At 39.2% G+C, this 20,372-nt stretch overlaps 1 protein-coding gene across 1 annotated transcript in view; it reads left to right on the forward strand.

Annotated features, from left to right (window-relative positions):
- stol (voltage-dependent calcium channel subunit stolid) overlaps window positions 1-20,372 on the forward strand; it is a 524,452-nt gene that overhangs the window by 370,255 nt on the left and 133,825 nt on the right. The window contains exon 4 of the mRNA XM_017616632.1: window positions 14,728-14,838. Within this exon, the coding sequence (XP_017472121.1) occupies window positions 14,728-14,838 (111 nt within the window). The remainder of the gene's footprint in view (window positions 1-14,727; window positions 14,839-20,372) is intronic.

Raw genomic sequence — 20,372 nt, forward strand, 5'->3', positions numbered from 1 at the left:
AGGACGTAGCGTAGAGGCTGCTTGGCTGAATGTTCAGAGTGTAGTACGGGGGAGTGTCAACAAGTATGTCCTTGGCATATTTGTTGATTTTAGGGGGGCTTTTGACCACCTACGTTGGGACAGAGTCATTGAGCGTTTGGAAGAGCTGGGGTGTGCAGAGATAGCTCTCTGGCGGAGTTATTTCTCCGATCGCAGAGCTACCATGGTTGGTGTTGCGGGGTCTGTTGAGGTCGATGTGGCTCGTGGCTGTCCGCAGGGGTCCATCAGTGGTCCATTTATTTGGAACCTTATGATGGATTCCCTGCTTTGGCAACTCGAGCCAGTCTGCGGCTTTAGTGCGTACGCTGATGACCTTCTCGTTTTNAGAAGGAAATTCCAGGTCAGATATAGAAAGGCAGGGAAAATGGCTGCTTGAGATCGTCGGTAGGTGGGGGCAACGTATTGGGGTCGACACTTCGGTTGGCGAGACGGTAACAATGTTACTCAAGGGGAAGCTATCGTTGGGACGTACACCGGTGGTTCGCGTCAACGGGGTCAGTCTTAGATATGTGACGCAAGTCAGGTATTTGGGGCTGACCATCGGGGAACGCATGAGCTGTGCTCCCCACCTGGTGTGTCTTAAGGAGTGCCTTGTTGGTGTTGTGGTAAAGGTACGTCGCATCCTGAGATGTGAATGGGGCCTCGGCCGGTGTGCTGTTCGTGCCATCTATCGGGGCCTATTCGTGGCTTGTGCCACTTTTGGGTCCGCTATTTGGTACGAAACAGTTATGAAGGTTGCAGGTCGCCAGAAGGTCTATCCTGTCAGAGGGTATTGTTGCTGGGTTGTCTTCCGGTGTGTCGCACTGTTTCTACGGATGTGCTTCAGGTATTGATGGGAGTGGCTCCTCTTGACCTGGTGGTTATAGCGAGGGCTGTGACCTTCAGGATGAGAAGAGGCATGAACATGTTACCGTTGACTGGGTGGGTTTCGGACGGTGACTTGGAGAGGGGCTATCTTGAGTGTAAACGGTTGTTGGATGACAGAGTACGTGGTGTGTGGCAGGACCGTTGGGATGGTAGTTCCAATGATCATGTTACATACCGCTTCATTCCGAGTGTAGGGTTTATGGGAGAGAATCGGGACTTTGGGCATTGCTTGAGTTTGGATTTTCTACTAACGGGGCATGCTTATTTGCGTAAGAGGAACCTCCATGACTCTGAGGGGTGTGAGTGTGGAGCGGAGCTTGAGGATGTCGAGCACGTGCTTTGCGAATGCCCGAGATACTCGGACTTGAGGAATCTTGACAGCATGGGGGTAAAATGGACGGATGGACGGTACGACTTCGGTAGTACCCTCTCCACACATTTGACGATAACGAACTTGAGGAATTTCGCACGTGAAGTTTTTAGAAGGCGAAGACGAGTCGAGTAGGAAGGTGGATGGGGTGATGGCCACCAGTCCAGAGTAGTATGGTAACTCAACTGGTAGTGGCTTCGGCCACGAGGTCTGACCGGAGACTTAATTCTGGTACCACGGGGAGCAGTTGCCCTTGGAGCTTGCTCCAATCTGCTCGTGCGGATTGGCCCTACGGGGAGTATCGTGGTGGCTGTGGTTTAAACCCGAATGCGGGGAGAGTCGTGTTGGCTCGATGTGGAGTTGCATTGCAACCGGGTGCCGGACCCATAGCACGGCAGAGGTTTAGATAGGCCTCGAACCCTACCAAGGTGGTTAGTGTGTCCATTCCGCACTGCCAAATGGTACCGAGCTGCTTGCATTTCGGGGCGCTGATCTTCGCATTGAATTGATCCGTTGAGCTTTAGGGGCTCCGTGGAGCTTGGACTGCATTAGATTGCGGAAGGTACCCACGCTAAACCTAAAACTACATCTGTCCGCCGTAAGATTCCCCTCTGGGTGCCCCCTATCTATTATCGCTAGAACCTAGTGGTCCTTAGTAACGTCGCTGAAGGCTCTTTGTGCCCGAGAAGGGTTAGTAGGGCCGGAAGAGGAAGCAGATCTTGGCTTCTTAGGTTCCAGTTCAGTGCTTTTATCCACTGACCGTTGCCTCTTTGAGCCTGTTGGTTTGGAGCTGTTGGAAGTTGCCTCGGGGTTCGCGGGGGCGTCCATGCTCTCCGTCCGTTTCCGGCACGCGAGGATGCCCTTGGCCCACTCCACCAGCTCCTTCTGTTCCTGGTTACCAGGATTATCTCCGAATTTTGCGAGCAGCCTTGAAGCGGCTCTTCGCTCGCGTTGCGCCTTAACGGCCGGACGAACCTCCTTCTTCGCCCTGTGGCGGCCGGTTGATGCCCTTTGAGGGTTCAGGTCTCGGCGCTTGACGACAGGCCTAACAGCTACAGCGCCCACAGTGGGCCCTTTAGTGCCGGGTGCCTCCACGGCCGCGACCGCTGTTGAACTACCCTCGAGGTGTTTGTCCACAGCAGCCTCGGACATGGAGGGCCGACAACCTATTTCTACCGGCCGTTCAGGCCTGCATTGCGTCTCGGTCTCCGGTACCTTGGGTCCCTCGAGGGGTACATTGGAGCCGGTGATGAGCGCAGAAGGACTTTCGGGCTTGCCCGATGGAGTTGGCCGTGAAGGCCCCCGTGGAGCCGTACTAGCGGTAGCCAAGGGTTTTCCGACTTTATTAACGCCATGTCCGTCGGCGGAATTTTTGCCCGTGCAGGGATCCGGGGCTAAATTGTATGTATTCATTTCAACTGGTTTGTACGGTCGCATACTGAGCCGAAACCTTTCTGCGACCTGATAAAAATATGGAGGGAAACGAACGGTCGGCCACTGCAGAGCCCCATGCCGCGGTAAGTCCACCGTTACTCCCGGAGGCGGACAGGTATCCGGAAGGCGCCGTTAAAATACAGTCGGAAAGCCCCCTGACTGCAAACCATCCAATGGGCACGGTGATGCATGACACCCTTGATTTGGGGGGCGTTTTATACCTACCGCCAGGTACCCCATAGAAATAGCCTAAGTATGCCCACCCCAGCCTCCCCTGGGCGGGCCAATACGGCCAGCCGCGCGGCGAGGCAAGAGAGTTTATACCTCGGCCTTAGTTAGGTCCCGCCTGCTTGCACCGTCACAGCACAGGAGCAAGCACCAAGCCTACCCTTGCCACAGCGGTGCAAGCAGCGATGCCCATTGCCCAGTCGGCACCCGCTTGGAGGATACATCTAGGAGGATTTTCGCCGACCGAACCATTATTTTCCGAGCAAAAAATAAAACTCAGTTAATAACGATTAAAAAGTGATTTTTATTATAAAACTTATAACCGTTACGGTCCCTGCTTTTTTTAATGGTAATTTTCTATCAATTTTGGTGTATAAACAAATAAAACGTTTACAACTTTACGTGCACAAATACAAGTGCTGAGACTGTTTTGAAAGGGAAAATGTAAAAGCTGACACACTGCGTAATCGCGTCTAAGTTTCTAGGTAAGTCAAGCCAAGTCTAAGTCTTGCATAACCCAGCTTTAAGCGATTCCCAGCTATTCGATTCCATGTTTACTTTTAAGGTAATCGTGTTTTTTGCTGGATAGACTACGATAATCGTTCTTGTGAATTAAAATAAAAAAATAACACATCATTTGAGTTTGTAAATAGTACAATCTAAAGTAAACAAGTAAGAAAGTCTAAGTTCGGGCGGAGCCGAACATTAAATACCCGGCGCAAGTGTTAAATATATGTTTTTCACTTTTCCAAAAGCTACCGCTACATGGTAAACCGGGGTGTATCAATTTAGAGTAAATTAGCGTCCTTAAATTTCGAAATATTGAAGTTTCAAGCATTTCTCAAATTTACCGTTATATGAAAAGCGGCCGTAATTTTAGTTCGATTTCAATAATTTTCAACGTTTTGCTTTTACGTGGCAAGCACAATAACCACACCGAGTTTGGTACAAATTGGTAGAACGGTTACCGAGATATATATATGTGATCATAAGTGGGCGGTGCNCAAGCATCAATTTTGAATAAATTATCTTTAATATTTACTGATTTATCGAAGATTTTTTATTTCTCTAAATTACCGTCGTATGGGATGTGGGCGTGGTTACAGTCCGATTTCAAAACTGGTATGCTGTACCAAGGCTAACAACTGTGCCAAATTTTGAAGAAGTTGGTGCAGCGGTTACCAAGATATACACATGTAGTGGACGTGGCTACGCCCATTTTCCAAAAATGTATAATATTCTTATTTCTTATTTTTCGTCTAAAATCTATTGTAATTATCAATTTTGAGTGAATAATCTCCAGTAGTTACTAAAATATCGCAGTTTTCGTATTTCTGAAAATTACCGTTATATGGGAAGTGGGCGTGGTTACAGTCTGATTTCGCCCATTTTCAACACCAACCTACCTTGGATAAACAGAAACCTACATACCAAATTTCGTTGAGATATCTCAATTTTTGCTCGAGTTATCGTGTACACGGACGGACGGACAGATGGACAGACAGACATGGCTTAATCGATTTCTCTATTCATTCTGAGCATTTATGTATACATTTGTCTATATCTATCTCGATTCGTTTTGGCTGTTACAAACAACCGTTATGTGAACAAAATTAATATACCCTTGTGCACAAGCGCGTTCGGGTATAAAAATATCTAATTTTAAGATAAATTTTGAAATTTTGGCTTTCAGACTTGAAAGCTGGATTTATTTGCTCTTACTTACTACAAATAAGACACTCAAGTTCTTAAGTTTATTTTCATTTCGTTCGGTATCGATAAACGTGGAATGAGCCGCTACGGCCCGATATGACTCGTCTTCAGAGCATAGGTTGAGAATGATAAAAATCTTTTTTAAAGGATTGGAAGGTTTTAAGACCAGGGCGAACACCTGTAAAGCAGGGAACACACGATTTGTACACTTTATCAGTCACAGAGTGGTGGGGTTTAGAAATTCGAGTTCAGCTCAATAAAAGAATTTCCAAACCATACCACTCTGTAGCCAAAATTTACAAATCTGTACAAATGTACAAATTGTGTGGTCCCTGCTATTCTTAAGCAATGTAGCAACCGATCCGGAGCATATGTAAACAATGGAGGAAACACTTCCTATTCTGCTGAATGGCACCCAATCAGTAGAATACGAACAGTCGAGGACGACTCGATCGATGTAGGTAATCACCACCCCAATAAAATGAGGTACGAATTACAATTTCGCAACTAAAAATCAGCAAAGCTGCTGGAGTTTGTAGCTTTCCGGTTGTGCATTGTACATTAGAGTTGTTAAAAAAACACTATATTTGGAAATTTATGAACGCTACATCAAAATATTGTTATTAGGCATAATAAAAGAAACAAGTATTTTTTTATTAAAAAAAAGTGTTTTTTTTTGGAGGTCGCGCAAGCCGATTTTTTATAAAAACGCTGATGTTCTCAAATTTTTGTTTTCGTGACACGTTAAAGTGCAGCTAAAACTGTTGTTGTGACATGTATTCACTCAGGTATTGTTGGGGAATATTCCTTAATTACATATCTGTCTTGGACCGTCAGAATGAGCCTAGTGCCCGTAAATATGCATTCGAAAAGAGACTGCTAAAATTAAAACGTTGATAATGAACGTTTTAATCATTGTCATGGGTTAAAACTCGTTACCAGGGGGTTTCTGGGGTTGCTTATCAGGAATCTGAAGTCGGGTTTTCAAAGTTTAAAATGTCGGATCCAAAATGGTGATCAATGTTTAAAAAGCTGATTGGATTTGTTCGAAGCTCGACACTCGGGATTTTTTGGGTTCGCTGATTACGAATCTGAAGTATATTTTTTAAAATTAAAAATGGCGGATCCAATATGGTGATCAATTTCTTAAAAAATGACTAAAATTTAAACGTTGAAATGGGAAAAATTTTTGTATTATCACGGTTTTCGCAATTTTTCAACAATTTCTGATAAAAGTTCGTAGCACATTCAAATGCCAAAGTTGTAGGTAACTTTTCTCTTTTAGTGTTCTCAGGTGGCACAAAATTTGCAAAGCAAAATCTAATTTACGGTTAGTTAGATGCCACGATTGAGAGAAATAGAGATTGCGCCAATCGCAGTACCGCTAATCCGCTCTTTGTGGTTTTGACAGAATTAGCTGTGTGCGTGACGTCATCTTGGTGCAATTGTTGAATGTGAGCATACGAAAAAACCAAATAACAATTTTAATATTTGTGCGTTAATATTTCTGCGTGGTTTTAAACAATTATTGAGACATTAAAAAGCAAAATGAAGTGCGCAGTGGCAAAGTGTAATAGTGAAAACAAAAGGAAAGCGTGCTATATAAGTTTTTTTTCTTCGTTTCCTACGGACGCAAACCTGGCGAAAAAGTGGAAGCAGTTCTGCCGGGGAGGACATGCATTGACCACCAAATCGAGCTTTGTGCTATGTGTGTGAGCTCTGAGCTTCTACATGGAACTATGTTGGCCTTTCCTTGGTGAATTGTAGTAGGTATATTTCCATGGTGAATGTAGACAGTTGCTGGTTTAGTTTGCTGGCAATGGCATACATACAAAAGCAGTTTCTACAATAAATAGATGAACTTCACTACCTACTTATTTTTGTTAGTACCTGATTCTTTTAGTGCTGGTATGAGGTAATGCACCAGTGGATAAGGTCGCCAGGCGCTAATTCAAGCGGCATCTTACCTCGCTGTTACGTACCTAATACAAAACAGTGCCCAAATTATTATACATTTAAAAGTTCAGCTTAAATTGTGTTTTACTGACATAGAATATTTGCTTCCAAAAAAAGCCACACTCATGCATCCTCTCGGAAATGGTACAAAAGTCATCAAATAAAAGCTGTAGAGTCAACAGCTGTGGAGTTTATGGTGGTTGGCTACCGTCCACAAATATAAATATGCACTCTGCATGGCTTTTTAAAATGGCAAGTCCAAAAATTCACTTTGCTGCACACCTTCCTTTTGGTCTACATGAAATTGCAACCACTGTTAATACATCCATTTTTTCATGTGCTAAAAATCGTCATTATCTAAAGAGCTACATGTTCAAAATTATTGCTACGTGTTCCTAATTAATCAATCTTTGTATATTTATTGATTCCTGCAAAATTGGGCCATGTAGTACTAAAATTAACACATTTTTCTGCATTGTTTACATTTTTTACATGCGTTTTGGCATTTCTCTCTCGCAATTGCACCAAGATGACGTCACGCAAAAATTACGCTCAAAAATCCTCTCTCATTGGCGCAATCTTCTATCATTCTTGGTTAGATGCCATATTTGAGACGCCATGTAGAATTTTTCAAATAGTCTCGCGGCTTTTTACCAAAAAACTCAATAACTTTAAAATATGGAGAGGTTTAAAATACTGTAGCTATTTTTGGCTTTAGGGAACAAAACTCCATCAAGTACCATTAAAATGTATTAAATTTCCCACTGACTTATAGGCAAAATATTTACCGCTTTGTGGAAAACTCCATGAATTCGCTGAACTTTAGGGCCTTTGAGGCACGTCTTCCCGTTATCCAATTTTTTTATTTTTTCACAGGTCAAGTTTTCATGAACAAATGAACCCTACTGGGGGGAGTCTTGCTTTCTAGGACAAAGTTGCAAAATAAGGCGCAGTCTACTGCACATGCATGATGACATTCATTGAATTATTTTGCAAAACTATAACTAAATTGGGGAGAGGAGGGTGTTATAGAGCACATAAGAAAAAATGTAGAAAAATCGGAAATCTGAATTTTTGCTAATTTTTTAATGTTTAACACAGCCCAACAAAAATATAAATAAATTTAGGTACGGCAAATGTTAAAGCTGCATTTGATAGATTTTTTTTTTGTGCTGATTATGAATCCGTAAGCGTAAAGTTTGCATCAGCTCCAAATTTTGAAAAAAGCGAGGTTAAAGTGTCAAAAAATCGCGGTTTTTGCAATATTTTAGAAGCCCTAGCAAAAAAACGAAAGGTGATAGAATCTCCCTGGCTTAATTGATGCCAAATTTGTATGAATATTTCCCTCCACAGGGGGCTTTAGGTGTTTAATTTTAGCCCTTGCGGCCGGGCCTGGCTGAGGGGAAGATCGACCTATCTCAGCAGCCAGTTCAAAACGTCCTATTTAAGAAAACTTTTCAAGAAAGCCCTACTTCAGAATTTGATTGAAAAACGCTGTATTTCAGAATTTTATTGAAAACCACCCTATCTCAGAATTTTGTTGAAGAACGCGCTATTTTAGAATTCGGTTCAAAAACTCCCTATCTCAAACGAAAATACCTTGAAAATCAGCTGAGATAGGGCGTTCTTAAACCAAATTGTGAGATAGGGCATTTTCCAATCAAATTCTAAAGTAGGGCGTTCTTGAAAAGTTTTTTTTGAGATAGAGCGTTATTGAAACATTTTCTGAGATAGGGCGCTTTCGAACTTGCTGCCGAGATAGGTCGACCTTCCACTCAGCCAACGATATACTATCTTAGGCCAAGGCCACGCAATGAGTGGCAAAGCGGCGAGCGGCTGAGCGGCTTAATTAAAACATATGAAATACTCTTGAAGTGGCCATGCTCTGAGCGGCATTTCTGAGGGGCTGAGCGGCTGTTTTGTATGGCGCCGCTAATTGCGTGTCCTCGACCTTAACCCCACAAAGAAAAATAATAATGGTTTTAACAATGGCAAATAGATACGGCCTAGTTTTGTATGCCACGAAAATTTTGTTTCAAAATTTTAATGTAGTTGATAAAGCCTTATTAATACGCATGGGTACTTCCATCGGAGGGTCTACCGCGGAAAACAAAGAAAGTCATATATCTAACCTATTGTGGGCCAATCTGTCTGCTTTTTTAAATATATACTGCAGGCTTTCCCAGAGTGGGAGACCGCGGGGGTACCGCGAGCGCATGCCTGGGGTGCCGCAAGTGGCTAGAGTATACTAGCAGTGCGGGCAAATTCTTTAGACTTTCCATACACAACGCAAGCGGTTTGATCAAACTTCAACATGGCGGCTAGAAAATCAAATAATTTTGATTTTTATTAAAGCTACCTTCAGCGGCTCGTCAAACCCCATACACATATTTCGCCCTTAGCCGTAGTTCCCTAGTACATTTTGTCAACGTAAAATTTAGTCAGAAAAATAACCGAAAACGTACCCTTTTCACAACCACTTTGGGTACTTGTATAGACCTATTCCGCGTTTCATCCACTTTTCTTCCCGTTTTCGGATTAATTTTCGAATGTTTTGCTGGCTGGGCTATTCTCGTAACAAGCGCAGCAGTTTCGCGCAGGTGTATATATTACTTATTCTTTGGACTTCACAATCACACTGTGAAGGAGCGAATCAAAACGATTTTAGAGGCAGTCCTCTCGTGTTAGTGAGGTACCCATTCGCAATGCAAATCGAAGAAGAACTTTTGATGAGCGAACGACTTGAGACTTACACCACGCCCGACTAAATTTTAAAGCTATCGACAATTTTGTACAGAACAATGGTTTGAAATGGAGCAAGTGTGCGGATATTTGCAATGGTTGGAAAATCGAAAGGAGCGATGTCTAGGATGAAGCAAGGGGCAGAAAACGCCACGAGAAGTCACTGTATGATCCGTCGGTATTCCCTGGCGACTAGGAAGATGCCGCCACTAGATTTAAAACCCGTATTGGATGACTTTGCGAAGATAACAGAGGCCTGCGAAATTAATATACATCTCTGGTTTTTTCTAGCACGTCGACATTTTTTTGAAGTGAAACTTCTTACACGAGTTCGGAGATGGTTGCGTTAAATATTTAACGCCCAGTCATAAAATCGGAACCGTTGGTTCGATTTTCCTTCCCTTTCCAGCCTTCCGGTGTGCAGCATAGCTTTAGTTCCATGAAAGGAGTTGCCACATGTTAGAAAATCGAATTCAAAATTTCTCTGCTGCAGAGGGTTGCGTTAAATATTTAACACAGAGTCATAAAATCTGTATCGTTCGTGCGATTTTAAAAGATAAGGTGTCAAATAAAAGGGCTTGACCTGTAGATGTGTAATATGATTTTAGTTTTTTAAAGGGTTGCCATATATACGAAAATCTAATTCAAATTATTTATTAAAAAAAATAAAGTATCCCAATATGGGTATAAAAAAATGGTTTTGAATAAAGATGAAGATGAAGATGAAGATGAAGATGAAGATGAAATATTTATGGTCCGATTTGGTTCGAATTTGGCGTAAGTAGTTGAAACATAATAAATCATACACGGTTAAAAATTTCGGTTTTAATTTTAAACTTTTTGGACTACATATATGACCAAACTAAATTTAGTTTCAAATACAAACCTTCCAAGTTTAAAAAAAGAGAGCACATATGTTGGGTTTAGAATTTATACAGTTCGGTTTAAATTTTAAACCCAAACATTTTCTCTTTCGTTTGCTTCACGTTACACTTCACGAAAGCTTTTTCATAATAAGGGTTGTAAAAGAAAATTGAAACAAGTTGCGTTCATTCAAAAAACTCTAACAACAACTGGAATTACTCCAAATCGTATTAAAACAAGTTTAATGAAAAGAGCCATCAATAATCTTCTCCACTACTTTCACTACTGTTGCCATTCGGTAGGGTGGAAAGTGTTCCCTCCATAATTTAAGTACGTTCTGGACATCGGTCTCTAGGCCAACCTGCCCTGGTCTTGAAACCTTCAGTAAGTTTCCTTTTTAAATGTCTAATCAAATTTTCGGTCGTTTTTTCTGTCGGCCGGTATTTCAATCTCTTCGCACTCACGTATATCGCCCTTAATTAGGCGCATTAAGAAAATCACACAATTAGTCGCATGGGGTGACTAATAAAAGTGACCCCAATAAAAGTGTTGAAAAAAAAATTCAAAATAGAAAAAACGAAGTGTGTATTAGTAAAAATATTAAAGTACTCTATTATCGGTAAATTAAAAAACAAAAATATAATTTCGACTTCAAACTTAAAAAAACAATTAAAAACTTACCTCCGCCAAAAAAATGTTACGTTAGTGGTCGCATGGGGTTGCGAGTATGGTCTAGCCGTGACTAAATAAATAAAATGAAATGTGTTGTCATAAATATTAAAGCTCTTTATTGTAGTTAACTTTAAGAAAGAAAAGCACAACTTTTAATTCAAACATAGATACAAGAATAAAAACTCTCCTCTGCTGAAAAATGTTACGTAAATGGTCGCATGGGGTTAGGACTTAAGGGAGTAGCGACACATGTGTACACGCTAGGGATGTTAATTTTTCGGCTTTTTCCCATCCCGGGATTTTCGGGATGGCGTTGTCACAATCCCGGGATCTCGGGATTAGTCCCGGTATTTAGATATTCATTATTTTTCAACAACTTGAATCGAAAAAATTGCTTCTATATTGTTTGAGAAGCTCTCCTGCCATGAAATAAATAATAATAAATGGGTTCGAAACCTACTTTTTTATTTAAAGTGGCGTTAATTATTGGCAGGATTTATTTTGAAGGACTTTCCAATTTCAAAGGGATGATTAATTCCAAAAATTGTTAAAACAAATTCAATGCAACGTAGAATAAAAATATGGGTAACAAATGCAATATGAAATTTCTTTAGATTTTAAAAATTAAAATTTTTTGGATTGACAAGGACGAATAGGCAGATTTACAAAATTTTAATGATGGAAAAACGTTTTATATCCAAATCCCAATGGATAATAACATGTTTTTCCAGTAAGCCTAGCATCTTTGCTGGTGGCGTTTACACCTTTTTCGACAAATGAATGTAATAAATATAACAATAAGGTTTCTTTGATTGTTCATCATAGGTCATTTTTAAAAAATTGGAGAAATGCTTTTGAATAGTATCCAATATGAAGCTTGGCAGTGAAGAGAACAGGCGCAGTTGAAAATTTGGGGAATAAAAAAACAAAATTGATATTAACACAGCTGCTTCACTTAAAACGTTTATCCTCATTACCGTTTCTGGTAATTTTTTTTAATACCCCTTTCCCATTTCTTCCTGAATATTCTTCCCCACTATTTATTAGCGTCTTATTTTTTATAACATTCCAATTTTCGAAATGTACTTTACGTTTTTTACAATTACTGCACCTTTGCATTACGCTTGTTAATTCTAAATTGGCCATGGTCACCTGCATTTAAAGCGTTTTTCCACTCACTACTTAATTTGGAGCGTAGGTTAATGTCCGAAAACTGATGGAAATTGAGAAATTTCGCGAACTTATGATACACGAGAGTATTTTTAACGGTAATCTGCGAAAAAACTTTTGAGTAAATTGGCGCTTACAACGTTATTCGCGGCGACCATTCAAATATTGCGTAATTTCAAGGATAAAATTTTAAAATGACATATTCAATATTTACCAGCCCTTCTGCACCAGAAGCTTGAGTCTGTTTAAATTCTACAGGATTTCCGCATTAATTTTATACCCATACTTCTTCTCTAAGCACATTTCTCTGCATTTTTTAAATCATTTTTAAATTACTGACGTCAGAGTGAAAAACTAAAAACGCAATTTTACTATACTTGGCCCATGGTTTCGCGAATGTATTGATATTTGGGTTTAGAATTTACTGTCGCGCGGTGTTATATGTGTAATGAGCTAGACATTTATAAAAAAGTACTAATTATTAAATAAAAAGAGAAATATAGAAATATAGCCAATACTGGTCAAGAAAAGGAGTTTCTATTATTGCCATCAGTGCAAATTAAAAATCCCAAAGATCCCGGGATTACTTGCCAAGAATCCCGCGATTTTGGAGACCTTAAAAAGTCCGTGATCCCGGGATTAACATTCCTAGTACACGCCAATGATCTGGCCTTGACTAATTTACGCACCCCGCCCGGAATAACGTAGCAAGAAAGAACGCGAGCGCGCTCCAAGCACTCGAAGGCATGATTTTTTTTTACTTGAAATTCTCTTGACCCCATGCGCCTAATTAAGGGTTAATGCGGCAAATACGTCTCGCTTCCCTCTTTTCCTATAACGGTCCACATGGCTCACGTTGCGCCCGATCGCAGCGTGGCCCCTTAGGCGGCATCTTTTTTCTCTGCAACTTCTTGACACTCCTCATCGTACCAGTTGTTCTTTCGGGCTAGCTGAAATCCGACTACTTTTTCGGCGGCGGTACTTAATGAGCGGGAAATTTGGTTCCACTGCTCGCGAATGTCGGTTTGTTGAAGAGTGCTCTCAGAGAGCCGAGTGGCGAATAAATTCGCCGTATGTTGTGATTGCAGCTTTTCGACGTTTAGCTTTCATTGCATTTTTGGGCACACATTTTTTACTGCACAGAGGCTGGTGCGTATTGTGGCTGCAACGAGATAGCGCTCCTAGTCGATGTTTGGGCTTCGGAGTGAGCGTACGTCCAAAATACTGGAAACGTGCTTTCCATCTTTCACAACATGATCGATTTGGTTTCTCGTTTTTCGATAGGGAGGAAACTACGTAGCATGATGGACCTTTTGTTGTAGGAACATCCCTTCCTCGCCAATCACGATTTTGAGATCATGGCGCGGGCAGCGGTATTTGCGCTCGAAGCGCTCATAGAAGCTATCCTTGACCACTTCGTCCTTCTCTTTCGTCGGGGCGTGGGCTCAAATCAGCGAGATGTTGAAGAATCTTCCTTTGATGCGGATTGTGGCGAGACGTTCGTTAACCGGGGTGAATGACAGTACTCGGCGACGGCGAAATCCAACACCGACTTTGAGCTTCTTTACATGGCAGCTGTAGTAGACGTGGCAAAGCCCTAGACATTTCTTGCCTTGTCCCGGCCAATGCATTTCTTGGATGGCGGTGATGTCAGCTTTTGTCCTTACGAGGACATCAACCAGCCGGGCAGAGGCACCTTGCCCATTAAGAGTCCGGACATTCCAGGTCTATGCCCTCAAATCGTGGTCCTTTAAACGTTTGCCGTGGTCGTCTTGAAAGGGGGGTTCCCATCCGAGGCTTTGTTTTCTTTTTCATTGGAGCCTGTTTCTACGCGGCGGGTCCCAAACCCAGCGAACAACCCATTGCATCCGCTTGCAGCCGCACCTACTGATGAACAGAGGCTGCAGACTTCAGTGAGCCCTTAAACCGAATAAGTTGGAGTGGCCCCCTCTCTTTCTGCCGTGAACCAAGGCTCCACTCGGATTGGTTACCGCATCTCGGACATGGGTTGCTCATGTTTACCAGAATTCGCAAACGAGGACGCAAGAGTCGGGATTAGGTATAACCATGCAACTTTAACTGCATACCCAGCACAACCCAGACTGATAGAATACAAGATTGCTGATTGATGTGAAGTTCGGGAAAGTAACTTAAATTTGACGTCATCGCAGATTTTCCGTATATGTATATTACACAGGCAATGTATGACGTCACACTTCTGTCAAAATTTTCAAGAGAGTTAGCGGTATCACAATCAGCTCCACCTTCTGTATTCGTTTGCCCATGCAGGCCAACGGCTATACTCCATTGCTGGCGGTAACGGTGAGCTTTAAAACGATATAGAAATAGAGCGGCTTATTAAAATACAGCGTTGCAGAAGGACTTGGATCAATTGACATTTCTAACTGGCGTCAGTTGGCGCAGAATAGAAACAACTGGAAGAACCGCCTTTTTCATGCAATTTCATGATTCGCCAAAGGAAGTAAGACATTTCCCTAATACTCAATTAGTTAGTTTTTATCACTCTCATATGCGACATAAGAATCAATGATAAATCAACTTTTTTTAATGAAATTCCCTCAATCATCTAAAAATTTCAATATCCTTGCAAATTTCATTAAAGAATAATTTTCATTTATTTTTGCTTTCATTTTACACTTTCCTCTTCACAGCGTTTTAAGGAGAATGATATCGAAGTGAAACGAAAGGATGGCATCATATTGCTGCGCGAATTGGCAGCCGAGGTTAAGAATTTCATGGATTTCAAGCGCAATGCTGTGATGGTGAGTTCAATATAGCACATATGTATATTAGGCTGGTTCGATTTTGTATGGGGGAAAATAAAAGGCATTTGACCGTTTTGTAATAGTAATATTATGATGTCTTAGGTCTAAGCCAATAGTTATTGGCCACGAAAGATTAATTTAGAACTTATCTTTAGCCCGCGCAATTGAATCAAAGTGTATGAATTTTGAAATTTAAATTTTGGCTTGTAATATATATGGAATGCGTTAATTGTTATAAACAGGACGATATATCAAATTAAGGGTTATTAAGTTTTATACCTCAGGTTCATTTATTATTTTTCAATAAGTCTGCAAGTTTTTAAGAAATTAAAATAAAACTTACAAAAACTATAAATTTTCCCTTATAAATTTTCAATTCTACATTACTTCAGCAATCAAGTGAAAAATACAAAAAAGTCTGACGAGATTTATTTCAAACGATCTAATGTTTTGGGATGTTTATATAATATTAAAAGGACCATGGACTTGGTCACGCCGAGTTGGTCTGTTTTCAAGATGGTGGTGAACGAAGTCAAACATGTGTTGTCAAAGATTAGGAATTGTTTGATAAGTTAATAGTAGTTTCAAGCATATAAGTATTTTGATACATTAACATAATACAATTAGGGTGAGAAGCACCCATTTTAACTCCATTTATGCAGTCTTTAAAATTGATGCGGATGTCACCGAAGAAGCACATTTTGCGAGGTTTCTAAATTTGCCGTTATATGAAAGTAATGGACGTGCAATAAGTGTTTAGTTAATTCCATTATGTGAAAAAGTGACTGTATATAAATGCAATAGTCTTTAACATATCCTGGGAAATCCTTTTGAGGACTCGCCAATTGGACGATATTGCTTTGCAGTCAGCTGGAACGAAAAAAGTCACTCCCTGGCACACTTTTCTGTAATCCGGTTCATTTATTTAAAAGTTATTTATACAATTGAAGAGAAATTTTTTTTAGAAAAAAACCCGGGGATCCACTTGAGTTTTTCGATATAACTTTGGTAAATGTCACTCGATCGGTACGTAATAATTACCAAATTGAAGGCAAAACTTACTGTTACTGATTTATGATAATAATATGATGAAAATCGTTCAGATTATAAGCAAATTATTTTAAATGAAAAAAAAATTTTTAACAACATTTTTTGTAATTTTCCAATATTTGCAATTTTTATATTGTATGCATAAACATAAGTAAACTAATTAGTGTTTCTAGAAGTTGTGCCTGTTCAGTGTTTCCATAATCATTTGCATAAACAAAATTTTTCCACGATGATGGAAAATAATGGCTTTTCTATTAGAACTACCGAAATTGTTCCTAAATATGCAAAAATTCGCAAACTATAGCAAATATTAAAAAAAGATTAGAATATTTGGAACCAGCGACCTAAATGCAGCCCAGCAATATTAATGCTGTTCTTTACATATTTTGACTATAGGCTAGTGCAATTATCAAGTGAACAATTAAAATTTTATTGGAAGAAGATAACTTTGAAATTAACGATAAGCTAAAGGGATGCGGGGAAATGATATTTGACTTTATCTTTTCCATTAACTGATTCATTATCTAATAATATGAAACAAAACTTTGTGCTGAACCCAAAATTTTTAACAATAATTGGTCTTATTCGACTACATAGCGTGTTATGGGTCACTTGGCGGTCGATGCGCGGGCTCTTACAACTAAAATAAAAGACTACTATTTTGCAGGCTTGTTGTTGACTCATGATACAATATATTTTCACTATTACCAAGGGATTTGAGAAAAATTTGCTTTTCGACCCGCCCTAATGTACTTACATATATAAGTATGTACATATATATTTATTCATGTAAATATTACTACGAATGTTCATAAAATAGTTTAGCAAACGCCAATGCCAAACTAATGGCAGCGGAAGCGCCAAAAATGACAAAAACGGCGAACAATGGAACAAAAGTGTTTTAAACAAGTAAGAAAGTCTAAGTTCGGGCGGAGCCGAACATTAAATACCCGGCGCAAGTATTAAATATATGTTTGTATCTTGCTAACCCCTGCACCAATTTCTTCCAAACTTGGCACAGTGGCCTTAGTACGGCATACCAAATGACCGACAATTTTTAAAATCGGACAATAACCACTTCCACATCCCATATAACGGTAATTTAGAGAAATACGAAATATTCGATAAATCAGTAAATATTAAAGCTAATTTATTCAAAATTGATGCTTAGACCAACTCTTTACCAAGAAATACATTTATGAAAAAATTTTTGAAAATGGGAGTGACACCGCCCACTTATGATCACATATATGTATCTCGGTAATCGTTGTGCCAATTTGTACCACACTCGGTATGATTATTATGCTTACCACATAAAAGCAAAACGTTGAAAATTATTGAAATCGGACTAAAATTACGGCCGCTTTTCATATAACGGTAAATTTGAGAAATGCTTTAAACTTCAATGTTTCCAAATTTAAGGACGCTAATTTACTCAAAATTGACACACCTCGGCCTACCATGTAGCGGTAGCTCTCGGAAAGGTGAAAATCATGTATTTAATACTTGCGCGGGTATTTTATGTTCGGCTTCGCCCGAACTTAGAGTTTCTTACTTGTTATAATATAAATTGAAAATGTTCCCATTTTTGCCAAGAAGTCGTTGTAAATATTACGGAAACTTGTAATTTAAATGAAAAATCTAATTGAATTGCCTTTTATTTGAAATTCATTTTGTTTTAATCGATTATCGAATTCTCCAGGTATTAGAAATTTTTATAATCAACTGTTAACTATAAAAACGACATAAATTCAAAAACCTTTTAATTTAATTTAAAAATTTAAAAACTGTAAAGAGTTGCTGTCTGTTTGAATGATAAATTTCGCGTTTTGTCCACTGTGCGGCGCCGCGTGAAATGAGTAAGAAGGGTGCAAGATTTAGTTTAAGATGATCGAGGAAGAGTATGTATTGTTGGCATATATGTAATACACCTATATTGGCAGTAAGAGCTAGTACCGTCCGAAAACACTACAGTACAGATATATCAAGAAACACGTACGAAAGAAAAGGAACACATACGTTTATAAATAAGCATGTACACGACACATTTACAAAAACGGCACTCAAGTACACAATACATTGACAAAAACAGTACTAGACTGTCTCGCTTTGATTTCGGAATGCTTACACATTGAGATGTTAGCTTACTATCAATATAGAAGTATTACATTAATGATTGTAGGTATATGTAAGTAAGTGAAACGAAAGCATTATTAATAAGAAATGTGTGGCGTTCGTAGCCAGCGAAATGTCCACACAGTGCCTGAAAATATGCACCAGGCAAAAGAACAAAGGAAGGCACAGACTGAATGACTGCCGAACGCAACGAAGTATGTCGAAATTATAATTTCTCTGATATCCGGGAGCGATTCGTTTGGAAATTGAAGTACTCGTATTGGCGTTTTGTTGATGCAAGTTTTAATTTTGCTTAAAGTACTATACATATATTCTGCATGAATCTGTACATAAGTACATACTTAGAATTTACTTCCAAAAATAAAAAAGATGTCTGCGAATTGCAGAAACTTGAGAACAACACCGACATGTTGTTGAGTGCGGAAGCCTCGAAATAAGTTTCATTTAAATAAGCGGTCCTAATAATGCTAGGATAAGCATTTCTAGGATAAGTTCATTATTTTTATACCCGAGCGCACTTGTGCACAGGGTATTATAACTTTGTTCGCATAACGGTTGTTCGTAACAGACTAAAGGAATTGAGATAGATATAGACAAATGTATACATAAATTATCAGAATGAAAAGAGCAGTCGATTAAGCCATGTCTGTCCGTCCGCCCGTCCGTCCGTCTGCCCGTGTACACGATAACTCGAGCAAAAATTGAGATATCTCAACGAAATTTGGTACAGAGGTTGCTCTTTATCCCAGGTAGGCTGCTGTTGAAAAAGGGCGAAATCGTAACAACGCCCCCTTCTCATGTAACAATATTTTCGAAAAATGCAAAGCTATGACATTTCGGTAAATATTGGAACCAAATTGTTCAAAATCAGTACGTGAGGTAGAATTTTTTTGCAAAATAGCATTATTATGAAATTTTTGGAAATGGGGCGTGTTGAAAATTATTCAAATCGGACTAAAATTGCACCGGTTTTCCGTATAGCGGTAATTTTCGGATATACGAAAACTCCGATATTTCAGTAACTGAGGACATTTACTTACTCCAAGTTAACACTTACAACAATCTTTTACCAATAAATAAGACTGTTATAGACTTTTAGGTAGTTTAAAGAAAGTTGGAACGACGATGGTTGATACCTGCGCCGGGTATATAAAATTCGGTTTCGCCCGAACTTATACTTCTTTACGTGTTTATTTTTATTATTCTCTTTTTGTGGAAAAAAACCATAAAGATTCGTTTTGACATCCCACGGTTTTTTTACTCAATGAGATGCTTTCGAACGTGACGTGAGGTTTGTGTGCTTTTCTACTTTTGTGGTTGGCTAGCGCATGCGCCTTAAGACGAAAAAAAAGTAAGTGCGCCTGGGCCACACTGTAGAAGTGAAACTTACGTTACTTATCTATCTATACATACACACATCTGCTTTTGCTTAAGGTTATATTTTTTCGCTTTTTTTCTGTCAATGTTCCACTGTTCGTTTTAATAACATTCATGTTATTCTGTTTTTCCATTATCTTCATTTTTATCATTATACTCTATCGATAACAAAATCGATGACAAATTCGATCGATAATAAAATCGGATAAATATCGATATTAAAATCGATAACAAAATTGATAAATATCGCTACCAAAGTCGTTAAATATCGATAACAAAATCGATAATTATCGATTAAAAAACCGATGAATATCGATAACAAAATCGGTAAATATCGATAACAAATCGATAAATATCGATAACAAAATCGATAATTATCGATTAAAAAACCGATGAATATCGATAACAAAATCGGTAAATATCGATAACAAATCGATAAATATCGATAACAAAATCGATAATTATCGATTAAAAAACCGATGAATATCGATAACAAAATCGGTAAATATCGATAACAAATCGATAAATATCGATAACAAAATCGATAACAAAAGTGATAAAAATATCGATTATTTTATCGGTAGGTCTCGAGAATCCCGAAAATCTCTAAAATCCAAAAATAGTTCCCAGATTGAGTCTCTGTGTCTCTCTCTATATCCTTTCCTCTATTTTAATCTTTCTTCCCCTATCTTCATCTTTGCTTTTATCGGTATCCTCATCCTCCTCTTTGTCTTTACTTTTATGTTCATCATTTTTTTCAGCTAGATATTCCCCTTCACATTTGTTCTTATATATATAAGTAAAGTGTTTAGATTTACCTTGGTCTTCATTTTTGCCTTTATCTTTACGCATCTTTGTTTTTGTTGTTATTTTTACCTTTGCCTTTATCCTTTTCTTCATTTATGTACGTAGTCACCTTTACTCTCATTCTTGTATTGGTCTTTTTCTAAGTGTTATTCTTTAAACTT

The sequence above is a fragment of the Rhagoletis zephyria genome, unplaced genomic scaffold (assembly GCF_001687245.7).
Source record: "Rhagoletis zephyria isolate East Lansing unplaced genomic scaffold, Rhagoletis_zephyria_1.1 Rzeph_scaffold_00026, whole genome shotgun sequence".
Taxonomy (NCBI): Eukaryota; Metazoa; Arthropoda; class Insecta; order Diptera; family Tephritidae; genus Rhagoletis; species Rhagoletis zephyria.